The 24,786-nt window shown below is 34.7% G+C and overlaps 1 protein-coding gene across 6 annotated transcripts in view; it reads left to right on the forward strand.

The window, feature by feature from the left end:
• Window positions 1-24,786, forward strand: part of MTA1 (metastasis associated 1) — a 255,336-nt gene that overhangs the window by 221,449 nt on the left and 9,101 nt on the right. For 3 of the 6 annotated variants that reach the window (XM_051977993.1, XM_051977995.1, XM_051977997.1), the window contains one exon: window positions 583-618. The exons of 2 other annotated variants lie outside the window; for them this stretch is intronic. In XM_051977993.1, the coding sequence (XP_051833953.1) occupies window positions 583-618 (36 nt within the window). Of the gene's footprint in view, window positions 1-582; window positions 619-12,799; window positions 12,937-24,786 lie in introns of all 6 variants that reach the window. One more of the 6 variants, XR_007950699.1, reaches the window with a different exon arrangement.

Below are 24,786 nucleotides of genomic sequence, written 5' to 3' on the forward strand. Positions count from 1 at the left end.
CAGGACTCTAACCACTGTGTCACTAGCTGCTTCCAAGAATTTATGTGAGGATTAAATGAAACACTCGATATGAAAGTACTTTATAAAGTTTAGTCTGAATAATTATCTTGGTTATTATGATGACTCACTCTATTGTAGAGTGTCAGGAATAAATTTTTGAAAAAAAGAAGCAAGGCTTATTTCTTGAAGAGAAACACTAGGGATTGATACCAAGTGAGCCAAATATCTCCTTTGGACCATATACTCCCTTTCAGTTTTCCCGGGAGTTTTACATGACATACAGTGGAGAAAATCCTTAACTTCTCTGTGCAAGTATCAACAATTAGTAGAGACAAGCAGAAAAATTATTGTTTCCTTGGAATCCCTGGGGTTTATTCAGAGTGATCAAATCCATGACTGTGGCCAAGGCTCTTTTCATGCAGTCTTGGGTATATTGACTGTAAGCCAACTTGTCCTATTTTAAGAACCCTGGCCTTAATCCCTGATGTCTCTGTGAATTACACTTGTTGAATTCAGTGTCACTGTTGGGTTTGTTGATGTGGTATTTTTTTTTCTCTTTTCTGTTCACCTGTGCTTTGTCAGGCAACATGAAGAAACGCCTTTTGATGCCTAGCAGGGGTAAGACCTCACAGCTGTGCTCAGCTGGTGCTAGGACAGTGTGGTCTGAGTCTCATTTGTGGCTTCTTTAGCTGGCTTGTCTGTGCTTTGTGGCTACTAATTCTATGTGTAAATCTTGTCTTGGTAGCTGAATATCCTTTGGACAATATCTGCATTGATGGTCCACAAAGATGGAACACCATGTTGTTTGCCTCCCTTCCCTGTGGGGACAATCTTAATTTTAAATCTTTCAAAATTAACTTTAATGAATTTTATAACACCACATGAAATAATTTAAGGCATTCTAGGGTATTGCACCCAGAATGTCCCTTATTGATCCGAAGTGTAACCTTACAAAGTGACTTGAGTATGCTTCATTCTACAATGGTACATTTCTTGATGTTTCATTCACAATTGCTATTTTTTTCCTGAGCTAGAAGTCTTTACTAAAAGCAGCTTTGTGGTCCAGATTTCCATAAAACAGATTCAGGTGTTTCTAAGATTCCCATGAATGAAATAGTAAAAGATCCTAAGAGAATAAACCCCAGGGAAAAAGAGAAGGTAACTACTTCTCTGAAGCCAAAATACCTGCTAGGCAACTAAATAGCCATTACCAGGGAACCTCTCCCAGACTGGAGAATAAGTTACTTACCCTATGGTCTCTTGAGATTAGTTTGTCACTCTTATTCAGTCATTCTTACTTGATTGGTAGAATGCCAGGAAAGCCAAATAAGTCCCATGAAAAACCATTTTAAGACCACAGGCTTATCTACTGCATTGGGAGCTTCCCTTCATTCTAGCTGATACAACCCTGGCTTGCCTTTGGGAAAGTCAGAGATATCTGGTATCTGCCAAAGGTGGGCTTCAGGGCCAAAGGTCATCCTCTCTCTTGGAAGGCCAAATAAGCCTGTGGTGTGTATGTATGTGTGTGTGTGTGTGTGTGTGTGTGTGTGTGTGTGTATATATATATATATATATATATATATATATATATATATATATATATATATAAAATTTTCAAGCACACTGACCTTGGTCATATAGACATAGACCTTTATTTTAATACTGGGCCTTTTTGCAGAGATATATATATATATATATAGGATATATATATCAGTGGGCAGGGAGTAGATAAGCATTTTAGGGAATAGTTTTCATCAGAGAATTACAGGAATTTTTACCTTGGCCTTAGAATGAGCAAACATAACCCAAATGAATTCTAGGCTTCAAAAAACAAATAACCAAACAAATCCCTCATGCTCATGTGGACCATTTCAAAAAGGATATTGTCTGTGTGCTGTTTGCAGCGTGCTGTGCTGGATGGGTTGCCAGTATGCATAGCTGCCTGCCTATCTACCTGCCTCTCTGTTGTGTATGTGCCCACATCATCATCGTGATATGAATGATTGGCATGTTCTTCACTCCTGCATGCCAGTTCCTAAGGTCGTCTCACAGTATGGCTTTAAACATCTTTTATTTGATGCTTCTAATGTGAGATGCCAGGTGGAGTATCTTCCTTTTTTTTACCAACTAATATATATGTTAAGCAGGTTTATACTTAAGTTACTTAGAAAGTGACGAATCTTTTAAGAGATTAGATTTTTAATATCAGGTAAATTCCTGGGATACCCTGAGCATTTCTTGTGGACTTTTTGTGGGCATACCTTTGATAGGAGTGTTCTCCTTGCACACTTTACACCTTCTATTACAGGAACACAGCTGGAGGTTGTAGCTATGATAGTAAGCTTAGTATCCAAATTCCCATAGGAACAGTGCTGAAATGGATAACTAGCATAGTGCAGAGTCAAGGCTTTAGAAGTTTTTATATTTGCTTTGTAGTTCTCTGTGTTACCGGAGGTGATTCATTCTCAGGCATTTGATCTGCCCCCATCTGAAGAATACATTTATCTTTTGCATAGAAATTTCTCCTTTGGAAATTTTTAGGGTTTTTTTGGCCTTTACCACCTGCTTATATATACCCACAGAAATAAGGCAATGGTTGTGATCCAAAAGGTTTAAGGATGAAAAAAGATTACCAGAGTCTTTGAGGATGGTATGAGTGGGTGAATTAGGAGCTTCTTCCAAAAATTACTTGGACTATTTACATTTACAGGGAACTCAGTATAAACAGAATTTGTTGCAAATCAGGTTAAATGAACTCTGAGGATCTGCTCATATAGGAAGCTTCATTCCTTGTCTTTAGATAGTAACGAATATGCATTGTATTCCAGTTTTAATATATTCCATAGACTTCATTCTTGAGGTTAATGTGCAAGAAAACCTCTTTGCAACTTCTAGGAACTCTAACATTCACAGTTACATATAACTATGCACAATGCAAAAACGTATTAAATTAACCGCAAATAGCTCATTTAATTCAGGGAAAATCCTTCAAGAAATGATGCAGACATAAGGATAGTATCAATGAAAGTATAATGAGGGAACTGAGGCTGTTTAGTTTTTGAGATGACTTCAGGGGAATATCACTGTCTTCAGATATTCAAAGGGCTATCTATCATGTAGATAAGGTCGGGAGGAAGTAGAAACTCTGGTAGAAACAGGAATTTGCAGCGGCTGATTTCATTCAAATATAAAGAATAAATGTCAAAAAAATTAGAGCTTTCTAAATGTATAATGGGCTGCTTCAGAAGTCATAGATTTTCAAATGCATTCAAGTAGAAGCTGGGTGACCTTTGTGTCAGGTGTTACTTAGGGATCTATGAGTCCCTTCCTGCTCATAGTAGAATTAAAATTTTGGCTGAGATTTCAAAGTAAAAGCATCCTAGGAAAAAAGCATGTCTGATTAGAACTGGAAATAGAGGAACCTAGACATGTACAGAAATAATATGAACAAATTAAAAGGACCAGGGCTTTGGCTAAGATGTAGGAAAAATTGAGATTATAATTTGCTTCTTTCTGGAAAAAAAATTATTGATTATTGTTGATTGGTTGGTCTCGTGCTTTTTAGGCTCATGCTAGAGCTCCCTAAGGGTTCACTCACCACTCTCCCATCTCCACCCCCAACACACATTCCTCATAGGGATAGTTTGGAGACTACTGTTGTAGATCAATTTGGCATTTTGCATAGTTCTTTTTAGAGTGAAGAGAGATGCAAAAACTGATATATGCTTTGCCCAGAAACTATTTTAGTAACCTTTCCAGTCTTGGCTGAGAGTCCTCTATGGGCTTGACTACTATCAGACTGAAGGCTTCTTCTGGACAGGAATTGATTGTATCATGCCAGTGATGTGACCTATCAAGTCAGGAGGCTGTGATAATTCCGGTTGTTCTTGAGAAGGCAAGAATCCAGAGTCCGCAGAAAAAGTAAAGGAGATAAGATTGTGTTTTCAAAGTAGATTGTATTAAAACAGTGATGTCTTTAAGATCATATCTTAATAGCAGTCCCTGCCCCCGTGTTACCTAGATTCAATTATATAACATTATACTAGTAGCTAAATCAAGATAATTTGAGAAGAGAGAAAACAGTAGTAATCAAGAAATTTTTATGGATGAGAAGATGCCAGAGCTGAGCACTGGAATGAGACTAAATATTCTAATTGTAAAAACAATAGAAAACTTCATTAAAGAAAATGACAGTAATGGGATAATATACCAAAACTTGTACCATGCCATTTTAAGGGGAAATAAACAACAAAAAAAAAGAATAAATCACTCAATTGCCCTTGCAATTCAAAACCAGAACAGCAGCAACAAATCAAGAATCCTGAGCTAAGAACAAAGTAGAAATTCTCATGTTTATATAAAAAAAAAAAAAAAAAAAAAAAAGACTGGAAGCAGCTAGGTAGCTTAGTGGAAAGAGTACTAGGCTTCAAGTCAGTAAAACCTGTGTTAAAATCCAGCTTCAGATAAATTCTATAACTCTGACCAAATTATTTAACTTTTGTTTACCTTAATCTACTGAAGAAGGAAATGGCAAACTACTCCAGCATCTTTGCTAAGAAAACCCCATGGACATTTAAGCCTGGTTTTTAAATAAAGAGCAAAAAACCCCAGTTTGAGAATTTATAAACGGTTGAAGAGGAAACAAATTATCAGAAACTTTTACCCAAATATATGTTAGCAAAGCTGATAACTTAGCAGAAATATATTAATTCTTAGAAAAAAATATGAAATACATTAGCAAAAGAAAATTAGACTATTTAAATTATCAAATATCAGAAAGAAATTTATTATTGTTTAGTCATATCTAACTCTTAATGATCCCACTTGGGATTTTCTTGTCAAGATACTGGAGTAGTAAACTCAGGTCTTCCAGACTCCAAGTCCAACACTTTTTCTGCTATGCTACCTAGATGCTATTAAAATTCACTGTACAGAATCCAGCCAACATTCTGGAACAAAGAGCTGTTTCCTTTAATAGATTCTTTTAATGCATTGTATTGTTGAGACCATCTTTTGTTTTTCTATTCTGTACTGGTGAAGGTTGCCAGTTCCCATAGCCTCAGTATTTGTCTAGCTATGGTGCTAGACATACAGAGAGTGTATAAATGTTGGGCAGGAGGAATAATATAGAATAAGCAGGTTTTCACTGACCATTTTCTATAGCAGACTATATCTTTATTGTCAAATAATTGGAAAATTTGGGGAGTGATTCTGCTTTGTATTTTTTTTCTTCCTTTATTGCCACAGTAGAACAAAATACTACCTTTAAGGCTCTCTTCACACAGAGCACCTGCCTTACATATTCATTAAACATATACTTGAGATTCAGACAAGTGTGATCATGACAATACTTTTGTTTTTAAGCATTTAGATGAATATTAATGTCAAATAAAATGAAAAGCCAGGGATCCCAGTGCTTATCCAGGGGGCCCATTTTGGACCTCGAAGAAGTTCTCTGCAAAGTTCAAATTGAAATATTCATTTTGGGTGGTGTGACTTTCCAGATCTTATTCAGAAATATACTGTATACATCACATTGTTCCAGACTATGAAAAATCTGAGGAAATTCAGTTTATCCATGTAGATAATAGAAATAATTGTGTTCTAGAGGATTGTAAAAAGAAAAAACATGCTTAACCCTGGGCAGTCACTTCATTTGCAAAGCGCTAGTACTACTCTGCATTTTTTACATTGCCAGGCTTTCCTAATCCCCAGGGCTTCAGAGAATCCTCTGGTCACTGACTTTTGCAGTATATAAACCAATTACCTCGTTCTAAGGTGTTCAGAGGTCTCTGCCTACAGTTTCACAAACTGTAGTTTTAAAACCTGTAGTATGCTTAAGAACAGCCACATATAAGCTTAAAGTTTTTTATTCACTTGCTCACATTCTGCCCTCACCTCTTGTCGACTCCCACATGAACATCAGGCCTGTGAGAGATCCACGTATTCACTACCTGCCTCCAACCTCTCAGCTACTCCAGAATTAAAGAAAACAGTTCTTCCTTCAGAGAATTTATATAGGGTCTGTGAGGTCACATGCATAGCTAATCAGAGAAGGAGACACTCCCATTAATGAAGCTATCTCAATATAATCACAGTTCCCGCCCATGAGACAGTCTCTGTTCACAGAAATTACTTCTGGGGTTCTCAGGCATTTCTCACTTGTTTACTTCCTGCTTGCACTGGCTTGACCTTTGTCCTTTGACCCTAACAGAGGATGACTCTCCCCCTCCCCCCCTCCTCCCCCCACACACATAGTGAAAACACTCCTTTGGTATAGCAGAACATAAATCAGTACTGCAGGTGACAAATAATCTTGCTCTGCTCTTTAAATTTTTAACAAGTCATTTTTTAGCTATTTCCAAACTATGCCACCTGCATTTTGGATATCTTCCTAATCCCTATCCTATTGGAACTTAGATTCTACCCCTGGACCCTGGACTTTGATAATAAGAATATAAATTAAACCTTAAAAGAATTGTCAATGAAAAAATTTTCAGAACCATTTAGATTCATACTATCATACTTTCAAAGAATAATTAATTCTAATAGTCCATAAATTGTTTACATGAATAACAGTTGGCATCCTGTCAATCTCTAAGATACTAATATGGTCTCTGATGCCTAATCCAGGAGACAAAGCAAAGAAAGAAAACTACTAGCTAATGGTCTTAATGAACATTGACACAAAATTGTTTTTAAAAATGTTAGGAAATAAGATTTAATATAAGGAATCAGACTATAAATATAATAGACTATGTTAATAATAAAAATTATATTATTTTACCATAGAAACTGAAAAGCTTTTGGCAAAATCTAACCATAATTGCTCTTAAAGATTCTAGAAATCTTAGGAATAAAATGAATCTCTTCTTAATATATATATATTTTTAATTATCTAAATCCAAGAGCATACATTATATAATTGAGAAAAGGTAAGAGATTTTTCCAGTAAGAACAGGAATAGAGCAAATAAAGCATCCATTATCAGTTCTGCTATTTAACATAGTGGTAGAAATGCTAACCATAATAATACCACCACCACCCCCGAAAAAAAAAAAAGAAATCAAAGGAATAAGGATAGGCAGAAAGTAAACAAAATGAATGTATTTTGTAGATGATATGGTAGTCTACTTAGAAAACTCTAGATAGTTAATTAAAACAAATTACTTGAAACAATAAGTTGAGCAAAGTTGTAGAATATAAAATGAATACATGTAAATAGTCCCTTTATACATATATAAACCACACACACACACACACACACACACACACACACACACCAAAAAAGTGCTAGAAAGAGAAAATCCATTTACAGTATCTACAAAAGCCTGCTTGCTTTTATTTTAGATCCACTGATGCAGTTAGGTCCAATATGCATATAACTATAAAACTTTTTTTTGCAGAAGTAAAGATATGCCTAAATTATTAGAGAAACATTTATTGTTTGTGAACAATCTAACAAACATTATAATACATCATAAATTAATTTACTTATTCAGTGCTGTACCAAAGAAATTTCCAAAGGAATATTTCATAGAGATGGCAAAAATGATAAATGAAATTCCTTTGGAGAAAGAAAAGGTCAAAAAATATCAAGGGTAATAATGGCAGGGAGGAGGGAGGAGGACCTGGGGAAGGAAAAGAACAAGGTCAATCACTACCAGATCTCAACCTATACTACAAAGCAATAATTGTTTAAAAAAAGATTTACTGCTGTCATAAGAAATGACGAGATCACTGAATGGAATGTATACAACACATAGACACAGGAACTTAATGTTTCATAAACCCAAAGACCACTGTTAACTGGAGGGAGGATTCTGGGAAAGCTAAATATTAAAGTGTAAGAAATTAGATGTAGATACCATAAACCAAGATAAGTTTTAAATGGAGGAGAATGTCATGTCATTTACAAAGCAAAGAAATTACTTTTCAAGTTTATAGATTAGGAAAGAGTTCATGGTGTAAAATTAATCTAAGGTACGGAATTTGCATTCAAAAGACAATCTTAAAGAGGGTGAGTACAAGTTTATTACTGCCCAGAACCTTGATTTAAATAAGATATGAGAAAAGGAAACTCATAGTACAAAAATAATACACAATTAACAAACACAGTGGCCATTATAACTAACAAACAACATACATCCTCACTCTGAGGAAGCACCAATATCTGAATTACTTGGCTGACAGGACTCATGGTCACAGGTATTCAGTCTTGAGTAGGAGCCCTTACTAGGCAAGTTTGTACAAGACTTCCTAACTCAAATCCTCAAAGTCCTCTTCCACTAAGGGGTTTTCTAAAGTGAGAACAAAGATAGCATTACACTAAGTATTCTCATTTGATACATGACTTTTGAGACATAGAAGCCTCATTTAGATACTTCATCATGAGACCCACCAAGAAGAATATTTATTCATCCCTTTAGGAGGATTGTGTTTACTCAAGGAGCTGGCCAGGTTTCCAGGATAATCACAGGCCTACAATAAAGGGTATTCATTAATTAATGTATAAGAAAGGATGGCTTTCCAGTTTTGTTCGTTTCTTAGAAGTCTATCAGATAACTCATGTTATCTCAGCTAAAAGTTGTACTTATTCACTAAGATTCCTTATACATTCTAAATCAAGGATAGAAGGGATTAGTCAAGATAAAATGAACAATTTTGATTATAAAATTAAAATGTTTTGACACAAATCTAATGAAGAAAAATCAAAAGGGAAATGGAAAAAATTCTAGAAATTCTTCAGAAGTAATTAGGAAAATAATTTTGCAACATTTTTTTAAATCTCATTTCCATAATGAATAAAGATTTATATTCAAATTTATAAAACCAAGCCAATAGACAATGATCAAAGGGTTTATGTTCTACTTCACATCTGTCAGACTAATACATGTTGTAGGGACTGGAGTTACTTCACTATTGGTGGAGGTATGAATGGATCCCTGTTCTAGAAAATAGTTTGGAACTATTCCTGGAATATTACCAAACCACAGTTATCCCAATGATAACAGTATTGGTCCTAGACCCTGAAAGAGGGGCAAGGATTTATATGTACAAAAATATTTGTAACAATTTTTTTGTGTGTGCAGCCAAAAGTTGGAAACTAGAATTTTGTAGATGATATGGTAGTATACTTGTGTTCTTACATTGCGAAACAGATAAGCTTATGTTATAAATTCAGTGGAATATTATTGTATCATAAGAAGAGATGAAATGGAAGATCCTTTTATGAATTGATGCAATATGAACAGAAGTAGGGGAGTAGTTTATACCATGGTAATTATTATGAAGATAAACAACTCTGAAGGATGTTAGAACTCTGATCAATAAAATTACAAACCAAAAGTAATAAAGATGAGACAAGCCATTCATTTCCTCATATAAAGTTGACGAACTTAATAATAAAAGACATGGCGAATATAGGAATTTGTTTTGTTGAACTGGGCAGCTCTGTATTAAAACTCCTCCCTCTTCACTCCCTCCCCCATCCAGGGACTGCATGGAAATAAAATAGGACTAAAAATGTTGAGTTGGAAGATAAATCATTGTGGTCCTTTGGCTAAAGAGAGCATGAAAGGGAGGAATAATACAAAATAATTTTGGAGAAATATGTTGGGATTAGACTCAAAAGAGCTTTAAATGTCAAGCTGAAAATTTTATGTTATTCCAGATGCTATAGAGAGCCACTGAAGATTTTAGCATTAATGACTAAGTAATATTGGTTTGATGTTCATGGAAGGCAAACTGGAGATTAAGTTGGAGAAAAGAAAGATTAGAAACTGTGGGATCAGTGAGCTATCACAATAGTATATGCAAGAGAAGATAAATCAGAGCCTAAACTAAGTTGCTATGTACTTACTCAGTTTTAACTAAGTTGCTGTTTACATGTTCAGTTGTATCCAACTTTTTTTTTACCCTGTGGAAAAACAGGCCCTCCTATTTTCTCTCTCAAAATGTCCAAGTTCACATATTTTGTTTCCATGACACATATCTATTTGTCTCATCCTCCACCATTTCCTTTTTCTTTTGCCTTTGATCTTTTCCAGTGAGTCCCGTCTTCTCATCCTATGGCCAAAGTATTTAAATTTTGGCTTCAAATCAAGTGAATAGCATGGATTAGTTTTAAGTATTGACTGATTTGACTTATTTGCTGTCCAAAGGACTCTCAAAAATCTTCAGGATCATAATTAAAAAGTGTTGATTCTGTGGCATCCAACTTTCCTTATACTTCAACTCACACAGCCATATATGGGTGCTAGAAAAAACTTTTAACTTTAACTATATGAATCTTTATTGGCAAGATGATATCTCTGTTTTTAGTATTATGCTATGCAACTTTGTCATAGTTTTCCTTCTAAGAAATGTGTGTCTTAATTTCATGGCTGGAGTTGCCTTCTGCAGTAATTTTTGAATCCTAGAATATAAAATTTGACACTGCTTCCATTTCTTCTCCCTCTATTTGCCAGGAAATGACATGACCAGTTGCCAAGATTTTAGGTTTTTTGATTTTAAATTTTAAGGCTGCTTTTATACTCTGTTTTCACTCTCATCAAGAGGCTTTATAATTCCTTTTTATTTTTCTGCCATCAGAGTGGTAATCATATGAGTTTGTTTAGCAACCTTAATTCTAGCTTTTGAGTCATCCAGCTTGTCATTTCACATGATATACTTTGCATATAAGTTAAATAAGGTGACAATATAGTTTTGTAATACTCCTTTTCCAGTCTTGAACAAATCAGTTGCTTCCTGGCCTGCATGTAGGTTCCTCAGAGGAAAAGTTAAGTGATCTGTTACTCTCATGTCTTTAAGGACATGTTACATTTTATTGTGATCCACTCAGTGAAAGGCTTTAATATAGTCAGTGAAGCAGATTTTTTTTGGAGCTTCCTTGCTCTCTCTATACTCCACTGAATATTGACATTTTGTTCACCAATTTCTGTGCCTTTTCAGAAACCAGCCTGCTCCTCTCATAATTCTAGATTGACATATTGTTGGATCCTAGCTTGCAGAATCTTGAGCATAACCTTGCTGGCATGTGAAATGAGTGCAATTGTTCAGTAATTTGAACATTAGATGGCCATACCCTTTGTCAGGAGTGGAACATAAACTGATCTTTTCCAGTCTAGTGGCCAATGTTGTTTGCCAAATATGCTGGCATATTGAATGAAGCACTTTAACAGCATCATCTTTTAGGGTTTTAGCTATTGCTCAGCTGGAATTTTATCAATTCTGTTAACTTTATTGTTATCAATGCTTCCTAAGGCTCACTTCATTTTCTAGGATATCTAGCCTTAGATCAGTAACCACACCATCATGATTAGTGATGTTAAGATTTTTCTCACATGGTTTTTTTTTTTAATTCATGCCCCTCTTCTAAAATCTCGTTTCTATTAAGTTCCTACTATTTTGTCTTTTATCATGCCTATTTTTACATGAAATGTTTCCTTGATATCTATAATTTGCTTGAAGTGATCTGTTGCCTTTCCTGTTATTTTCTTCTATTTATTCATTTACGAAAACCTTTATATTTCTCCTTGACATTCTCTCGAATTCTGCATTCAGTTGGATTTATCTTTCCTTTTCTCCTTTACCTTTTGCTTTCCTTTTTTCCTCAGCCATTTGTAAAGCATATAAATGGGAAGGGAATGAGAATAAAGTAACTCAATCAAGATTGGGAGAGTAAAGAGAAAGTAAGCTAAAGATTATTTTAATTCTGTACCCTTCTATCCCTGAAATGATAGGTGTGCCCTTCAAAATGGGAAAGACAAGAAGTTTAGAAGGAATTTTGTTGAGTTCAGTTTTGGATATATTAAAGTAGAGATGCTAATGTAACCTCCTAGCAGAGATTAGAGAGTTAGCTTTGCAGCATAAATTTTAGGAATAAAACTGGAGCCAAATAAAGATTTGTGGTCACCCATATAGAGCAAATTAAATCTATGATTGCTAATGAAATCATCAACTCACAATATAAATAAAAATAGCCCAGAATAAAACATTCCAATCAGTGCAGGGCATGAATAATAATCTATCAAAAGAGACTGCAAAGTAACAGACACTTAAGCTAACAAGAGAATCAGGAAAGAACACGTTTCAGAATCCAAGACAGTTAAAAGTGCGTATAGGAAGAAGGAATGTTCAGCAATAGCAAAAGTTGCTGAAAGCAAACAGTTTCAGTATAGAGGGTCAGAAAGGCTTGAGGAGTAAAGAAATGAAACTAACATTTAAAAAAAAATAGAAGCTTAAAGGGAGGAGAACTCAAGTTCATTGACTTGAATAAAGAGATTGGCTGTAGCAAGGAAAAGGGCCACTTCTTCCTACAACACATATAGCAAAGGAAGAGGAGTTTACAGATGCAGTAGGGGAGAAGAGACAAGCCTGTTGTAGGTGTCATTGATTTTTCTCAATAATATAGGATAGATCTTCTGCTAGGGTTAGATGGAATTCTAAGATACTAAGATTGGAATAACTGCTGTAGGGACAATGAATATGACCTAAAGTGTGGCCATTATGGGAGGTTGATGAAATGGCGTGAAAATGCTGATCATCGATATCCAGAGTGGAAGCTGTGGCCTGACTGCCCAAGATGTCTGTGATAAGACAGTAGAAAATGGGTAGATGAGTCATCTCACTTACAGAACATGTTATATATGGCACTTAATTCTGGTAAAGCCATTACTAACCCAGTGTCACAATTTGTCCTATTCAACCTAATCTTCCATGGTACAAGGTCCCAATATTCTCCTTTTAAAGTCAGGCCTCGGCTCTTCAAGGCTGTTCTAATCTGTGAACTTCGCAGGTACCTATAGCCATACAGGTACCATAGAGAGACTACTGCTTTCTCACATACCCACATCAAGGGCCCCTAAATAACCATGTAGCAGCAGAAATAGGCACTTCCCAGAGGACAAACATCGCTTCGCCAGGATGTGAATGGTGAGTAAGAAACTGGATTTCTCCTTTTTTCTTTTTTTGGGCGGGATAGTCACACAAAATGAGTAGACATGAATGGTCACAGGTTTCATTACCTTATCTTTTTCCAAAACCACCCCCTTCCTACTTCCCATTTAGCATAAAGGGCACTGACATCCTTCAAGTCACATAGATTCACAACTTCAATGATATCTGTGATTCCTTACTCTGCCTTACCCTTATATCCAGTTAGTTGTCAATTCTGTAATTTCTACCTCCATGATAACTCTCAGTTCTGTTCCATTCTCTCAACTTACATGGCGTTGGCCACCAGTCTAGTTCAGATTTTAATTAATTAAACCTCACTTGGACTATTGTAGAAGTTTCCTAATTGGTTTTCCTGCCTTTAGTCTCTTCCCTCTCAAATTGATTTTATCTTTCACATAGTTGGTAAAGTTTTAACTTTGGCTAATGTACACATTCTCCCTTGGTTTCAGTTTCCTTATCTGTAAAATGAGGGGTTTGAACTAGAAGGCCTCTTTCAGCTCTAGAAATATGATGAATAAAATTCAGGTCTTATCCGTTCACACCCCTACTGGATAAACTCCAAGGACTCCCTTTTAATTCTAGGATCAAATATTTCATCATTAATTCATCCTTTTTAAAATTCCTAGTGTAGTCCAATAGCTTATATATGTAATTTGTAATATTATGAATTTACAAATATAAATAAATAAAAATACATTTATTGAGTGTCCATCCTCAAAACAGTTTTACTTTCAAAAACATTTGGACACCACTAATGTATATAGATCATGTAACTTGAGAAACTGAAAGTCCTGTATGTTTGAGGGAACATCAACATTAAGTTAAACATATTTGTGGTTTAGAAGTGGTGCTACAAAATGTATTCGTAATAGAAGAAATAGCATTATTTCAAACCAAAAATTTCAAGGAAGTACTTGGATGATTCCAAGTACTTTTTTGATCCCTAAGTTCTCAGTTTTCTAATCCTTGAGAATCCAGGCATCTATGTGATAATTTCAGCAAATCCTTGTTTCGAATTATAGTCTAGGTCTGAGCAGCAGCATTATCCATGAACTGTATTGTTTTAGGAGGTCAGAGGAGGCTGGAGCCTTTTTTCAAATACATTGTCATAACTCATGCACCTTTGAGTCGTGACTTTGCTAGGTAAGAATGTATATGAATGTTGTCAGAATTGATTTGTGACATAGGGAACATGTTTTATTTAGTTTTTTCTATCTATTCTCTGCTCCAGAATGATAGGGTAATTCCAGCCTTTTGACAGATGAGGTATAACTATTTAGTTTCCTTCTGGGATCACTGCAGCAATTAATTTAAAAGCGCCTCTACCCCCATCCCATAAAAGCATTAAGTTATATTAATGTAGGAAGTTCTAGGAAGGTTCAAAACAAAGATAGTCACACCTCTTGGTCTAAATATGAAGACAACTCTGAATTTTTTTTTCCCTTTCACTGCAGTGTCCAGAAAAGAGTAAGGGGGAAGAATGCCATTCTATCACACCAAGTCTCCTGCCTAGTTTTTGGCTTCCTTTGGGAAGAAGAGAAATATCTTATCGTGGGATTCAATCTCAATCTGATTTCATCTCCCAGAGGAAAAGGAGACTTTTTCTATTCCCTGCACAAATCTTCCTGCCTTTAGTGTAAGAGGAGAGAATGACATTGAATCAGATTTCCCGCTTGGTCACTTGCGTCTTTGTGGAAGTGAAGAAACATTGTTCCATCTAGCACCCAGACTTTCCCCTTACATCAACTTTCAGGAAGATCTGAATTCAAATGCTGCCTTAGATACTTAGCTGTGTGGCTTTGGGCAAGTCTTTTAATCTCAATTTCAGTTTCTCCATCTGCAAAATGGATAAATAATAACACCTGCTTTGCAGATATACTCTGTATCAAGTGTTTTGCAAGCCTTAAAGTGCTATATAAATGTTAGCTCTTATTATTGCTATATAAGCAGTGCCTAACTACTTAAGAGTAGTGGATCACTTTTCTGTGCTTATTACATATTTTAAGTCTTAAGAGGCTCGTTTTTCTAACCTTAAGACCTAATGTTCATATATGATAATCTGGTTCTAGCCACCTTTCTAGGCTTGTACTTCAGTCAATCACCTTGTATTTATTTAATTCCTATTATATACAATTCATGGTACTAAGTTCTGAGGACATAATAACAAAAATGAAACAGTTCCTCAAGTACTTGCATTTTTTATGCAGATTATATGAAAAATAAATTGGAAATTGTTTTGGGAGGGAAGGCTAATGCAATTGGGAGTCTCAAGAAAGGTTTCATGTAAAAGAAGGGTTTTTAAGCTGGGTTTTCTGAAGTTTTAAAAATGTATTTCAAAAATTATTTCAGTATAATTTGTTTCCTTTGTATTTTAGTTTATGCATTTAAAAACATTCTGAAAAGAGGTCCATAGGCTTTATCAGATTACCAGAGATTTATGTAGATGTAGAATATGGGTCTTGAATTGAGGCTTGAATAAAACAGGGATACACATTAGTGTAAAGTAGAAAAGGGAATATTATATTTGAAAAACAGCAATAAAGCTAGTTTGAACCATAGAATATTTATTGAAGAGGAAAAGACCAGTTGTACCTAAGTTCTAAAGGTTTATAAATACCAAACAGGTGTTCATATTTGACCCAGTATGAAGTATAAAGTAATTGATATTTATTGCATAATGTTATGTCATAGTTAGATTTATGTTTTAGGAAAATCATATTGGCAGCTGTATGTAGGGTGGTTGGGATAGAAATAGACTCAAGGCAGGGAAACTTTAGGAAGTTAGTACAATAAATACATAAGAGGTGATAAATGAGAAAGAAAAGATTCCAAAAAAAAGGGAATGATTAATAATATCAAAGGCAGACAAGGTCAAGAATGATGAGGATTGAGAAAAGGCTATTCAATTTATCAGTTAAGACATTATTGTTAAGATAGAATAGAATTGAAAGATTGCCTCAATAGAATTGAGCTATCATAAATATAAAGTCCGTTCATCATAAGTGCATGATTTACCCCTCAAAAAGTAGGAGTAGAGAGTTGTTTGGTAGGAATAATCCACTAGAGTTTGATAGGGTGTGAAGAAGTACAGAAAAATGGAAACAAGAGACAAGATAAGATCAAGACGAGAAAGAGAAAAGTGAAGCCAATCAGGGGATCATCTAGGGGAGTAATAAAGAGTATAGAGACTAATGGTTCTGTTATGGAAGAGAATAGGCATGTGAAGCATAGAGAAAGATGTAATGGTAGATTATAGTCAGATAAAGGAATTTCAGAATTTCCCATCTTTAAAGTAGAACATTTTTGATGGTAATAGCAAAGTTGTAAACATCTCTTTATATGACTAAAGTATAGGGAAGGAGTAGGTCATAAGAGTTGAGGAAGTGAAAAAGAAGAGTTTTTTCAGACTTTGTTGCATTTGTTAGTCCTAACCATTCTCTTCAATTCTATGGAGTTTTCTATTTATCTGACTATTCTTTTTCTGTCTCTTTTGATGATTCTTCATATCCTACTTCCTAGGTTCTGTCCTAGACTTGTTTCTTCTATTCTCTCTCTTTCTCTGACTACCTCATCACTCCCATGAGTTTGACATCTTAAATATAGACATGAGAGACATCTCATGCAGATGATTGCCTGGTTTGTATATCCAGTCCAAATCTCTTGCCTCATGCCTTTGGGTATTTCTAACTGGACGTCCTGGCGACTTCTCAAATTCTAAAACTCAGATGTCTAAATCATAGCTCATTATTTTTTCCTTAACCCCCTCCTCCATTCCAGATTTCTGTCAAAGGCACCACCATCCTTTCTGTCTCCCAGGTGTGTGATTTTCAGCACGTCTCCTTCACATCCATTCAGTTGTTAAAACTTGGCATTTTAATCTTTATTATCTCTTATACTTGACCCCTTCTCTCAACTTACTAAAGCTATATATCATTTTATTTTAGGCCTTTATCTAGATTATTGCAGCAGACTCCTAATTATTCTTACTGATTCTAGTCTCTTAGCCTGCCAGTCTATCTTATAGACTGCTGCCTAAGAAATTTTCATTAAGTCCACTCAAGTCTAGCAACTTTCTATCGCTATTAGGTTAACATAATACTAGTGCAAATCCCATCTAAACTACCTAGATTTTAATTACAGCTATCTCACTGTGAGTAAAATTCCATGAAATAATCTCATTGTTAAAAATTTCATTGCTTATTTCCATTTAGCTAGAACCATATTTTTACATATATTTGTACTTTTACAATGTAAATATGGTAATGTTTTATATATTTTTTTACATATAATTATATTACCAGATTTGCCCTTAATCCTTAAAACAGTTTCATCAGAGAAATAGACACAGACTTCCCTCTTGTACATTTATAGTTGGACAGTATTAATCTCTGTTCTAGTTTACTTAACTTAAGAGTTTCTTAACTGGCATCCATGAACTTTTTTTTTTTTAATACTTTGATGGCTATTTCAATTTCCAGGTTTTTTGTATAATCTTTTCTTTATGTATGAAAAACATTTTTAGACTTTTTCATAGGCCAGATGAATCTAGGACACAAAAAAGGTTAAGAACCTCGTTGTTTATATAGAAATCCTATCCTAGTTGATAGTATAGTTGAAGTCATAGTCTCTAACTATAATGTAGTTAATATAATATAAAGAGTAAAATTAAAATAATTTTCTAATTGTTTCCTTTCTGTCTCCATGTTTGGCATGGAGTTTATTCTTGAGTTTACTGACATAATCAAGTTTTTTTTTTTCCACTTTCTCAAAGTTAGACTAAGATATTTCTCTGCTTCTGTCTCTTCCTTTCCATCATTATCTTCCCATTCTGTCTCTCTTTTCTTTTTCTCCTCCTTTTTTTTTCCCCATCCCCACTCCCTTTTCCCCATCCCTTCTCTCACTATCATTCAAAAACCTTTCTACCTTCAATGATCACTCTATTATGGTTTTTCAAAGAATATAGTGATTAGAGTTTGAGAGTTCTCAGGTCATTCTTTCTCTTTTCTTGTGGAGTTTCGTACTTTAGTGCCTGACTCTTTTTTCTTCTCCATTCTCCAACTCCCATTTCTTGCCTCCTAATTCCTTAATGTCTTGACTCATAATCTACTCTTTCACTCTTCCTAGCCATACAGGATGTTCATATTTAGTATTTCCCCAAAACCCACAGATGTTCCACTTCGAAGATCACAAACTCTTGACTGCCATTTGATACTATCTCCTATTCACTTCTCATTCCATCTCTTCCTAAGTCATTCTTTATCCACTCATGGCTTCCATTTTTTCTTTTCTTTTCCTTTTCTTTTTAGAAGACAACTTCTGAAACCATTATCCCTAATATAGCTTGACTTTCCTATTTTCCCAATTTTGTTAGTTAACCAACTCAATACCATATCACCTACTCTCCTATTCTTTGCCCCTTATATCTTGCCAAGCATTACTTTCAGCCTTGAATTACTCCTACAATCTACTTCTCTGTTTCTACTTATGTTCTGTTGAACAGTGTTGAAAAAAGTCAGACAACTGTATTTCACTGAATTCACAAAAAATGTATATCCTCTAGCCTCAGCCGAATCTTTACTATAGCAAGGCAATCCTTTTATTAGGGAGGAACCTCCCTAATAGATTAGCTTTTTTTTAACCACAGAACCATTCCAAGTCTTATCTTCTCAAGCTTCTACACTTCCCCCTCCTTTTCCCCTCTCATCTGAAGACCTTATCTTATATTCTGCAAAATAGAAGCTATTCTCTTTACTATTATAAAGAGTCTGAACAACTGTCTTCAAGACCAGTTTTATTATATATGTCCTCCTATATTTTCTGGTAGGTTTCACTCACTAATCTTTCCCTGCTATCTGCAAACATGCCTAAGTCTCTTTCATCCCTCATTAGATCATACCATCTTCTCAAATAATTATCCTTGATCTCTCCTCCTTTTCTTTACCAAATTATTGGGGAAGAAGGAAGTAGGGAAGGGGCAGGAGATGTCTGCTTCATTGCCTTTCCCCTCAGTTACTTCAGTCCTAGCATGTGGCTTATCTCTACTGAAAGGATTCTCTCCAAAGTTTCCAGTGATCTCTTAATGCTAGATCTGATAGTCTTTTTTCAATTTTCATTCCTCTTGACTTTTCTGCAGTATTTTATAACACTTGACTACTTTCTTCCCTTAAATGTTTTTTCTTTGGGTTTTCATGATACCATTTTCTCCTATCTGATCACTTTTTTTCCCAGACTCCTTTGCCAAGATCATCATCCATGTTGTTCCCTGGGTATACCTAGGGCTCAGTCCTTAGTTCTTTCTTTTCTCTCATTTGATGATCTCATTAGCAACTGTGATTTCGGATATCTGTTCTTTGACAATGACTCACACATTTATATATCTAGCCCCAGCTTTTGTCCTACTTCACCAATTACCTAAAATTTCAAACTGAATATCTCATAAGCATCTCAAATTCAACCTGTCTCAAACAACCTCAAAACCACTCCTTAATTGAACTCCTTTCTGTCAAAGGCACTATCATCCTTCTAGTTTTCCAGGTATACAACCTAGGATTAATCTTGACTCTTTCTAATTGGTCTTCTCTTTCCCTACTCCAGAACGTCTTCTACCTTGCTGCCAATGTGATTTCCTTAAACTCAGATCTGATCATGTATATTAACCTTTTCGTAAACTGTACTGGTTCCCTCTTGTCTTTAGGATCAAATATAAACTAACTCTGTTTAGCTTTTAAAGCTCTTCACAACCTGCTTTTAATATTCCATATATAGTGAAATATTCCAAAGATTACTATACTGCATAATATAGTCAGATGGCCTTTCTATTCCCCACAAATGATACTCCATCTCTTACCTAAATGCCTTTACACTGGCCATCCCTCCATGCTAATCCACTCCTATCTCACCTCATTCTGTTAAAATTCTTTATGTCTTTAAATGGCATAGTATAAAGAAAACTATAGCCCTTGAATCAGGAGGACCTGAGTTCAAATCTAGCCTCAGACATACAGCACTTACTAGCTTTGTGACTCTGGACAAGTCATTTAATTCCAATTGCCTTTAAAATATATATATATATATATATATATATATATATATATATAAAATTCTTTACTTCCAATCTAGATTCAATTCAAATAGTATGTTCTATATTTATCTTTTCTTAATCTTTTCCCTCAACTATCTAGATGACTCAGAGAATATAGAGGGTTTGGCCTGAAGTTAAGAAAACTTCAGTTCAAGTCTAGCTTCAAATATTTACTCACTGTATGACCCTGGGCAAATTACTTAATTTCTGTCTGCCTTAGTTTCCTAAATTATAAAATGAGGATAGCACCTGTCTCCCAAAGTTGTTGTGAATTCAAATGAGATCATATTTGTAGAGTGCCTAGCTGAATTAATGCTTATTTCCAACCTTTATTCCTTAATATTTTTTCATCTTTTATTCCTAGTGCTTTCCCTCTCTAAATTGCCATTTATTTTCTATTCTGTGTATATTTATGCATATTTTTATACCCATGATAGATTTAGCTCCTTGAAACAAAAAATGTTTCCCTTTTAGTTTTGTATCCCTAGCATCTCACACTTTCTAGCATATATCAGATGCTTAATAAATATTTATTGATGATTACTTGCCAGTAAACATGATGGGACAATGTTCAATTAAAGATACGTTTTAGTCATAAATTCTTAACACCTCTAGTACCTTATTAGGGAAACTGGTTCTATGAGCCTTGTACCAACAGCGATTGAAATAGCAGGTTGAAAATAGACATTAAGTGTTCTCTAGCCCTACATATGATGATACCTAGAGAAGGGAGCATATCCTTTTGTGACTTTAAAAAAACAACAACAACAACAACAAAAACCATTAATGTCCCATTGATAGAGTTTCCACTTTGCAAATAGGTAGCTTATGAATTACCTCAAAGATATCTCAAAGTTAAGTGACTAGTTTGGGTTTTTTTCTAGGAAAAAGTATACCAACCATAATATATCTTAAACATTCTCATTGAGGTGTTAACTCTTCCATATTTTGTCATTCTAAAGTGCTTTATTCTGGCCTTCAAATCTATTAGGTACTTGAGCTTCTATATCACCTGACTCCTGTACCAGTTTTTACCTTACCCATACTGGATACTCCTTTTATTCCCTTTAACTTAAGGTAGAGACAAAGGTTAAGTATGTGGAGATTTTTTGTTGTCCACTCATGTCTGACTTTTTATGAACCCATTTGGGGTTTTCTTGGCAAAGATCCTGAAGAGTTATAGATGAAAAAACTGAGGCAACTCACTACTAATAAGTATCTAATTCCCAAACAATTGGATTTAACCTCTCAGAGATATGGTATGGCTTCCTAACTTCAGGCCCAGCACTGTATCCATTGTGCCATCTAGTTGCCTAGGTATTTGGATCAAGTTGTTATTTCTTAAAAAGAAATAAGGTCAAGTAAAGCAGAATATTGTCAAATTATAGAGCTCAAAAATTGGGACTCATGATTCTTCAGATTTAGACAGTGAGCCATAGAATTTCCTGAGCGAGCTAACCCCTTCTGGTATCAGTTTATTGTCATTACAGAAACAATTGCTATGTTACCTGGAAAAATACAACTTTTTCTGTTCAAAGCTGTTATCCTTTCCACTAAAATCATTATTTTCAGGTCTTTAGTCTGCCTTATTTTCAAGGCTTCACCTTCAATACCCCCCACTTTGGGAAAAACTGAATTTTAAAACTATCCAATTTTCTATAGAGAATTGAAGGAAATAGCATTTCTTCTTGTAAGACAGATTTTGGTTAGTCAGAGAAAAGATCATTTTTATTTTTTTCTGAATAGTATTTTATTTTTCCAAATACATATAAAGATTGTTTCTAACACTCCATTTTTGTTATTTGTTCCAAATTTTTCTGCCTCTCTCCCTTATCTCATCCTTCTCAAATCAACAAGCAATCGGATATAGATGAAAATAATATGCGATCCTTTTAAACATATTTCCATATTTGTCATGTTTTGCAAGAAAAATCAGATTAAAAGGGAAAAAAATCACAAGAAAGAAAATACTGTGCTTCATCCATATTCAGTCACCATAGTTCTCTTTCTGGGTATGATTGGTATTTCCATCCCAAGGCTGCCTTTGTTGAGAAGAGCCAAGTCCATCATAGTTGATCATAACATAATCTTATTGTTACTGTGTAAAATGTTCTGGTTCTGCTCACATCATTCAGCATTGGTTCATGTAAGTGAAAAAATCATCTTTAAACTATGAGTATAATGATCTCTGAGGAGAGTTATGTATAGTGGCATTGGTCCCCATGATTCCTGAAGATTTGGCTGCAGGTTCTACCATTAGCTAGTTTTGTGACATTGGATAAGCCATAGTATTATGAGTTTTAATTAGAAAAGAACCTAGAAGATGATACTGCCCAGCCTCATTTTATAGATGAGGAAACTGAGCCTCAAAGAATCTTTGGCCAATGTCACAGTGTTAGGTAGCACATTTAGTATTAAAACCTTGGTCCTATGGTTCCAGATTTGCTCTTTTTTCCATTATGTCACTCTACCAGTCCCAGACTCTTCAAATTTCCTCATCTATAAAAGAGAGTTGGATTAGAAACTAAAGTCTGATATTTTATGCTTTTTTCTCATAATAAAGCTTACAACCGCTAATGAAAAAGTTTTATACACATTATATAGTTTTTACACAGTAAAGTTGATTTTGTCCTTAATCTGATACTGAAAAACTTTGAGGGAAATAGAAAAAAAAAAAAAAAACCTACATAATTCTAATCTCATGTAAACTTTATGTAAATTTTTTTTAAACCTAAAACGGTCTTCTTTGCTATTTATTGGTCCACAGGAACCTATGTCCCTTACAAAGGACCTATAACCCTTATAATCCTTCTACTTAACTTATACTTAACTAAGGCAATTGTGTATCCCACTCTGACTTAACCTTTTCGTTTTTTTCTTTTTTTTTTCTTTTCCCTAGTTATAAGTTAAAAAACAGAAACATTTTACATTTGATTATACATGAACATGCATTTTTTTTTTTTTTACATATTTCTTTGTGAATCATGTTGGGAGAAAAAAATCAGAACAAAAGGAAAACCACAAGATGGGGGAGGGAGGAAACAGAAAAAAAGGGGGGGGGCGGGAGTGAACATAGCATGTATTGATTCACATTCAATATCCATAATCCTCTCTCTGAATGCAGGTGGTGTTTTCCATCCAAAGTTTATTGGGATTTCCTTGAATCACTAAACTAACTGTTTTAGTTGTTCATTGCACAAACTTGCTATTGCTGTGTACAATGTTTTTCTTGTTCTGCTTGTGTCATTCAGCATTAGTTCATGTATAGTTTTCCTGGCTTTTCTAAAATCAGCCTGTTTTTTATTTTATAAAACAATGATATTCTATTACTTTTATATGCCAAAATTTATTCAGCTATTCCCCAGTTCATGGGCATCTGCTCATTTTCCAGTTCTTTGCCACCCACAAAAATAGCTGTTACAAACATTTTTGCACATGTGAATCCTGTTCCATCTTTTATGATTTTTTTGCAATACAGGGTCAATAATGGCACAGCTAAATCATAGGATATGCATAGTTTGATAGCTCTTTAGGCATAATAGTTCCATATTATTCTCCAGACTGGTTGGATTAATTCACAACTCCACATCCCCTCCAACATTTATTGTCATCTTACCATTTGTACCTCAGAGTTGTTTTAATTTGCATTTCCGTCATCAGTAGACTATAGATGATTTTAATTTCTTCATCTGTTTATATTCTTTGACCATTCATCAATTGGGGAATGACTTACATTCTTATAAATTTGACTCCGTTCTTTATGCATTTTAGAAATTAAGCTTTTTTAGGAACATTGGCTTTAAAAATTTTCCCCCCAGCTTTCTGCTTCCTTTCTAACCTTGGCCATATTTTTTTGTGCAAAAATTTTTTTATTTAATGTAGTCAAAATTGTTCCTTTTTGCATTTCATAATGTTCTCTAGTTCTTTTTTGGCCATAAATTCCTCCCATCTCCAAAGATCTGATTTGTAAACTATCCCTCTGCTCTCCTAATTTGCTTATAACATCACTCATTAGGTTCAAATCATGTATCCATTTTGACCTTATTTTGGTATTGGGTGTGAGATTTTGGTCTATGCTGCCACTTAACTTGAATCTACTCTGAATTTCCTCTGAAGTCTTTCTAATTAAATGATAATAACAATTCTGCTGTACAAGTGCTTCAATAGGACCTGCTAATCAGGAATAATCATGAATCTGGTTCCTAACTTAAGTATTTGTGCCTAGAAACATCTGAGGACAGACTATAGAAGGGCAGAGGCTACAGAAAACTTCCTAGAAACCTTAGGGAAAACTGATCATAGTGAGAGAAAGAACCATGATGGAGTTAGTCAGGTTCAGCACTTGATTTCTGGAATAGAATTGCAGTCTCCTGAAAGTTCCTAGAAGAGTTTAGATTTGACAGGATATTTCCCCCAACAAAGCAGAGCAGCAGCTTAATTTACTTGTCTAAAATTTAGGTAGTTAAATTCAGCCTCCTGAAGATAGATATATAGATTATATACACACATATCAGGACATATAGATATAATTATAATGTGTGTATATATGTATAATCTATATCATTTCCAGGAATACCAGAGGAAAAAAGAGAAGGGTATTTAGTAAAAATCTCTGGTATCCCTGGGAATGATCGACAGTAGAAACAGAAATAACTTCTCAGAGACTATAATAGAGCTTTTTGGCAGAGAATAGCCATGTTAATAATAGAGAAGAGACTGGCAAGATTTCCTCTGGTCATTCCTGG

The sequence above is a fragment of the Antechinus flavipes genome, chromosome 2 (genome assembly GCF_016432865.1).
Source record: "Antechinus flavipes isolate AdamAnt ecotype Samford, QLD, Australia chromosome 2, AdamAnt_v2, whole genome shotgun sequence".
Taxonomy (NCBI): domain Eukaryota; kingdom Metazoa; phylum Chordata; class Mammalia; order Dasyuromorphia; family Dasyuridae; genus Antechinus; species Antechinus flavipes.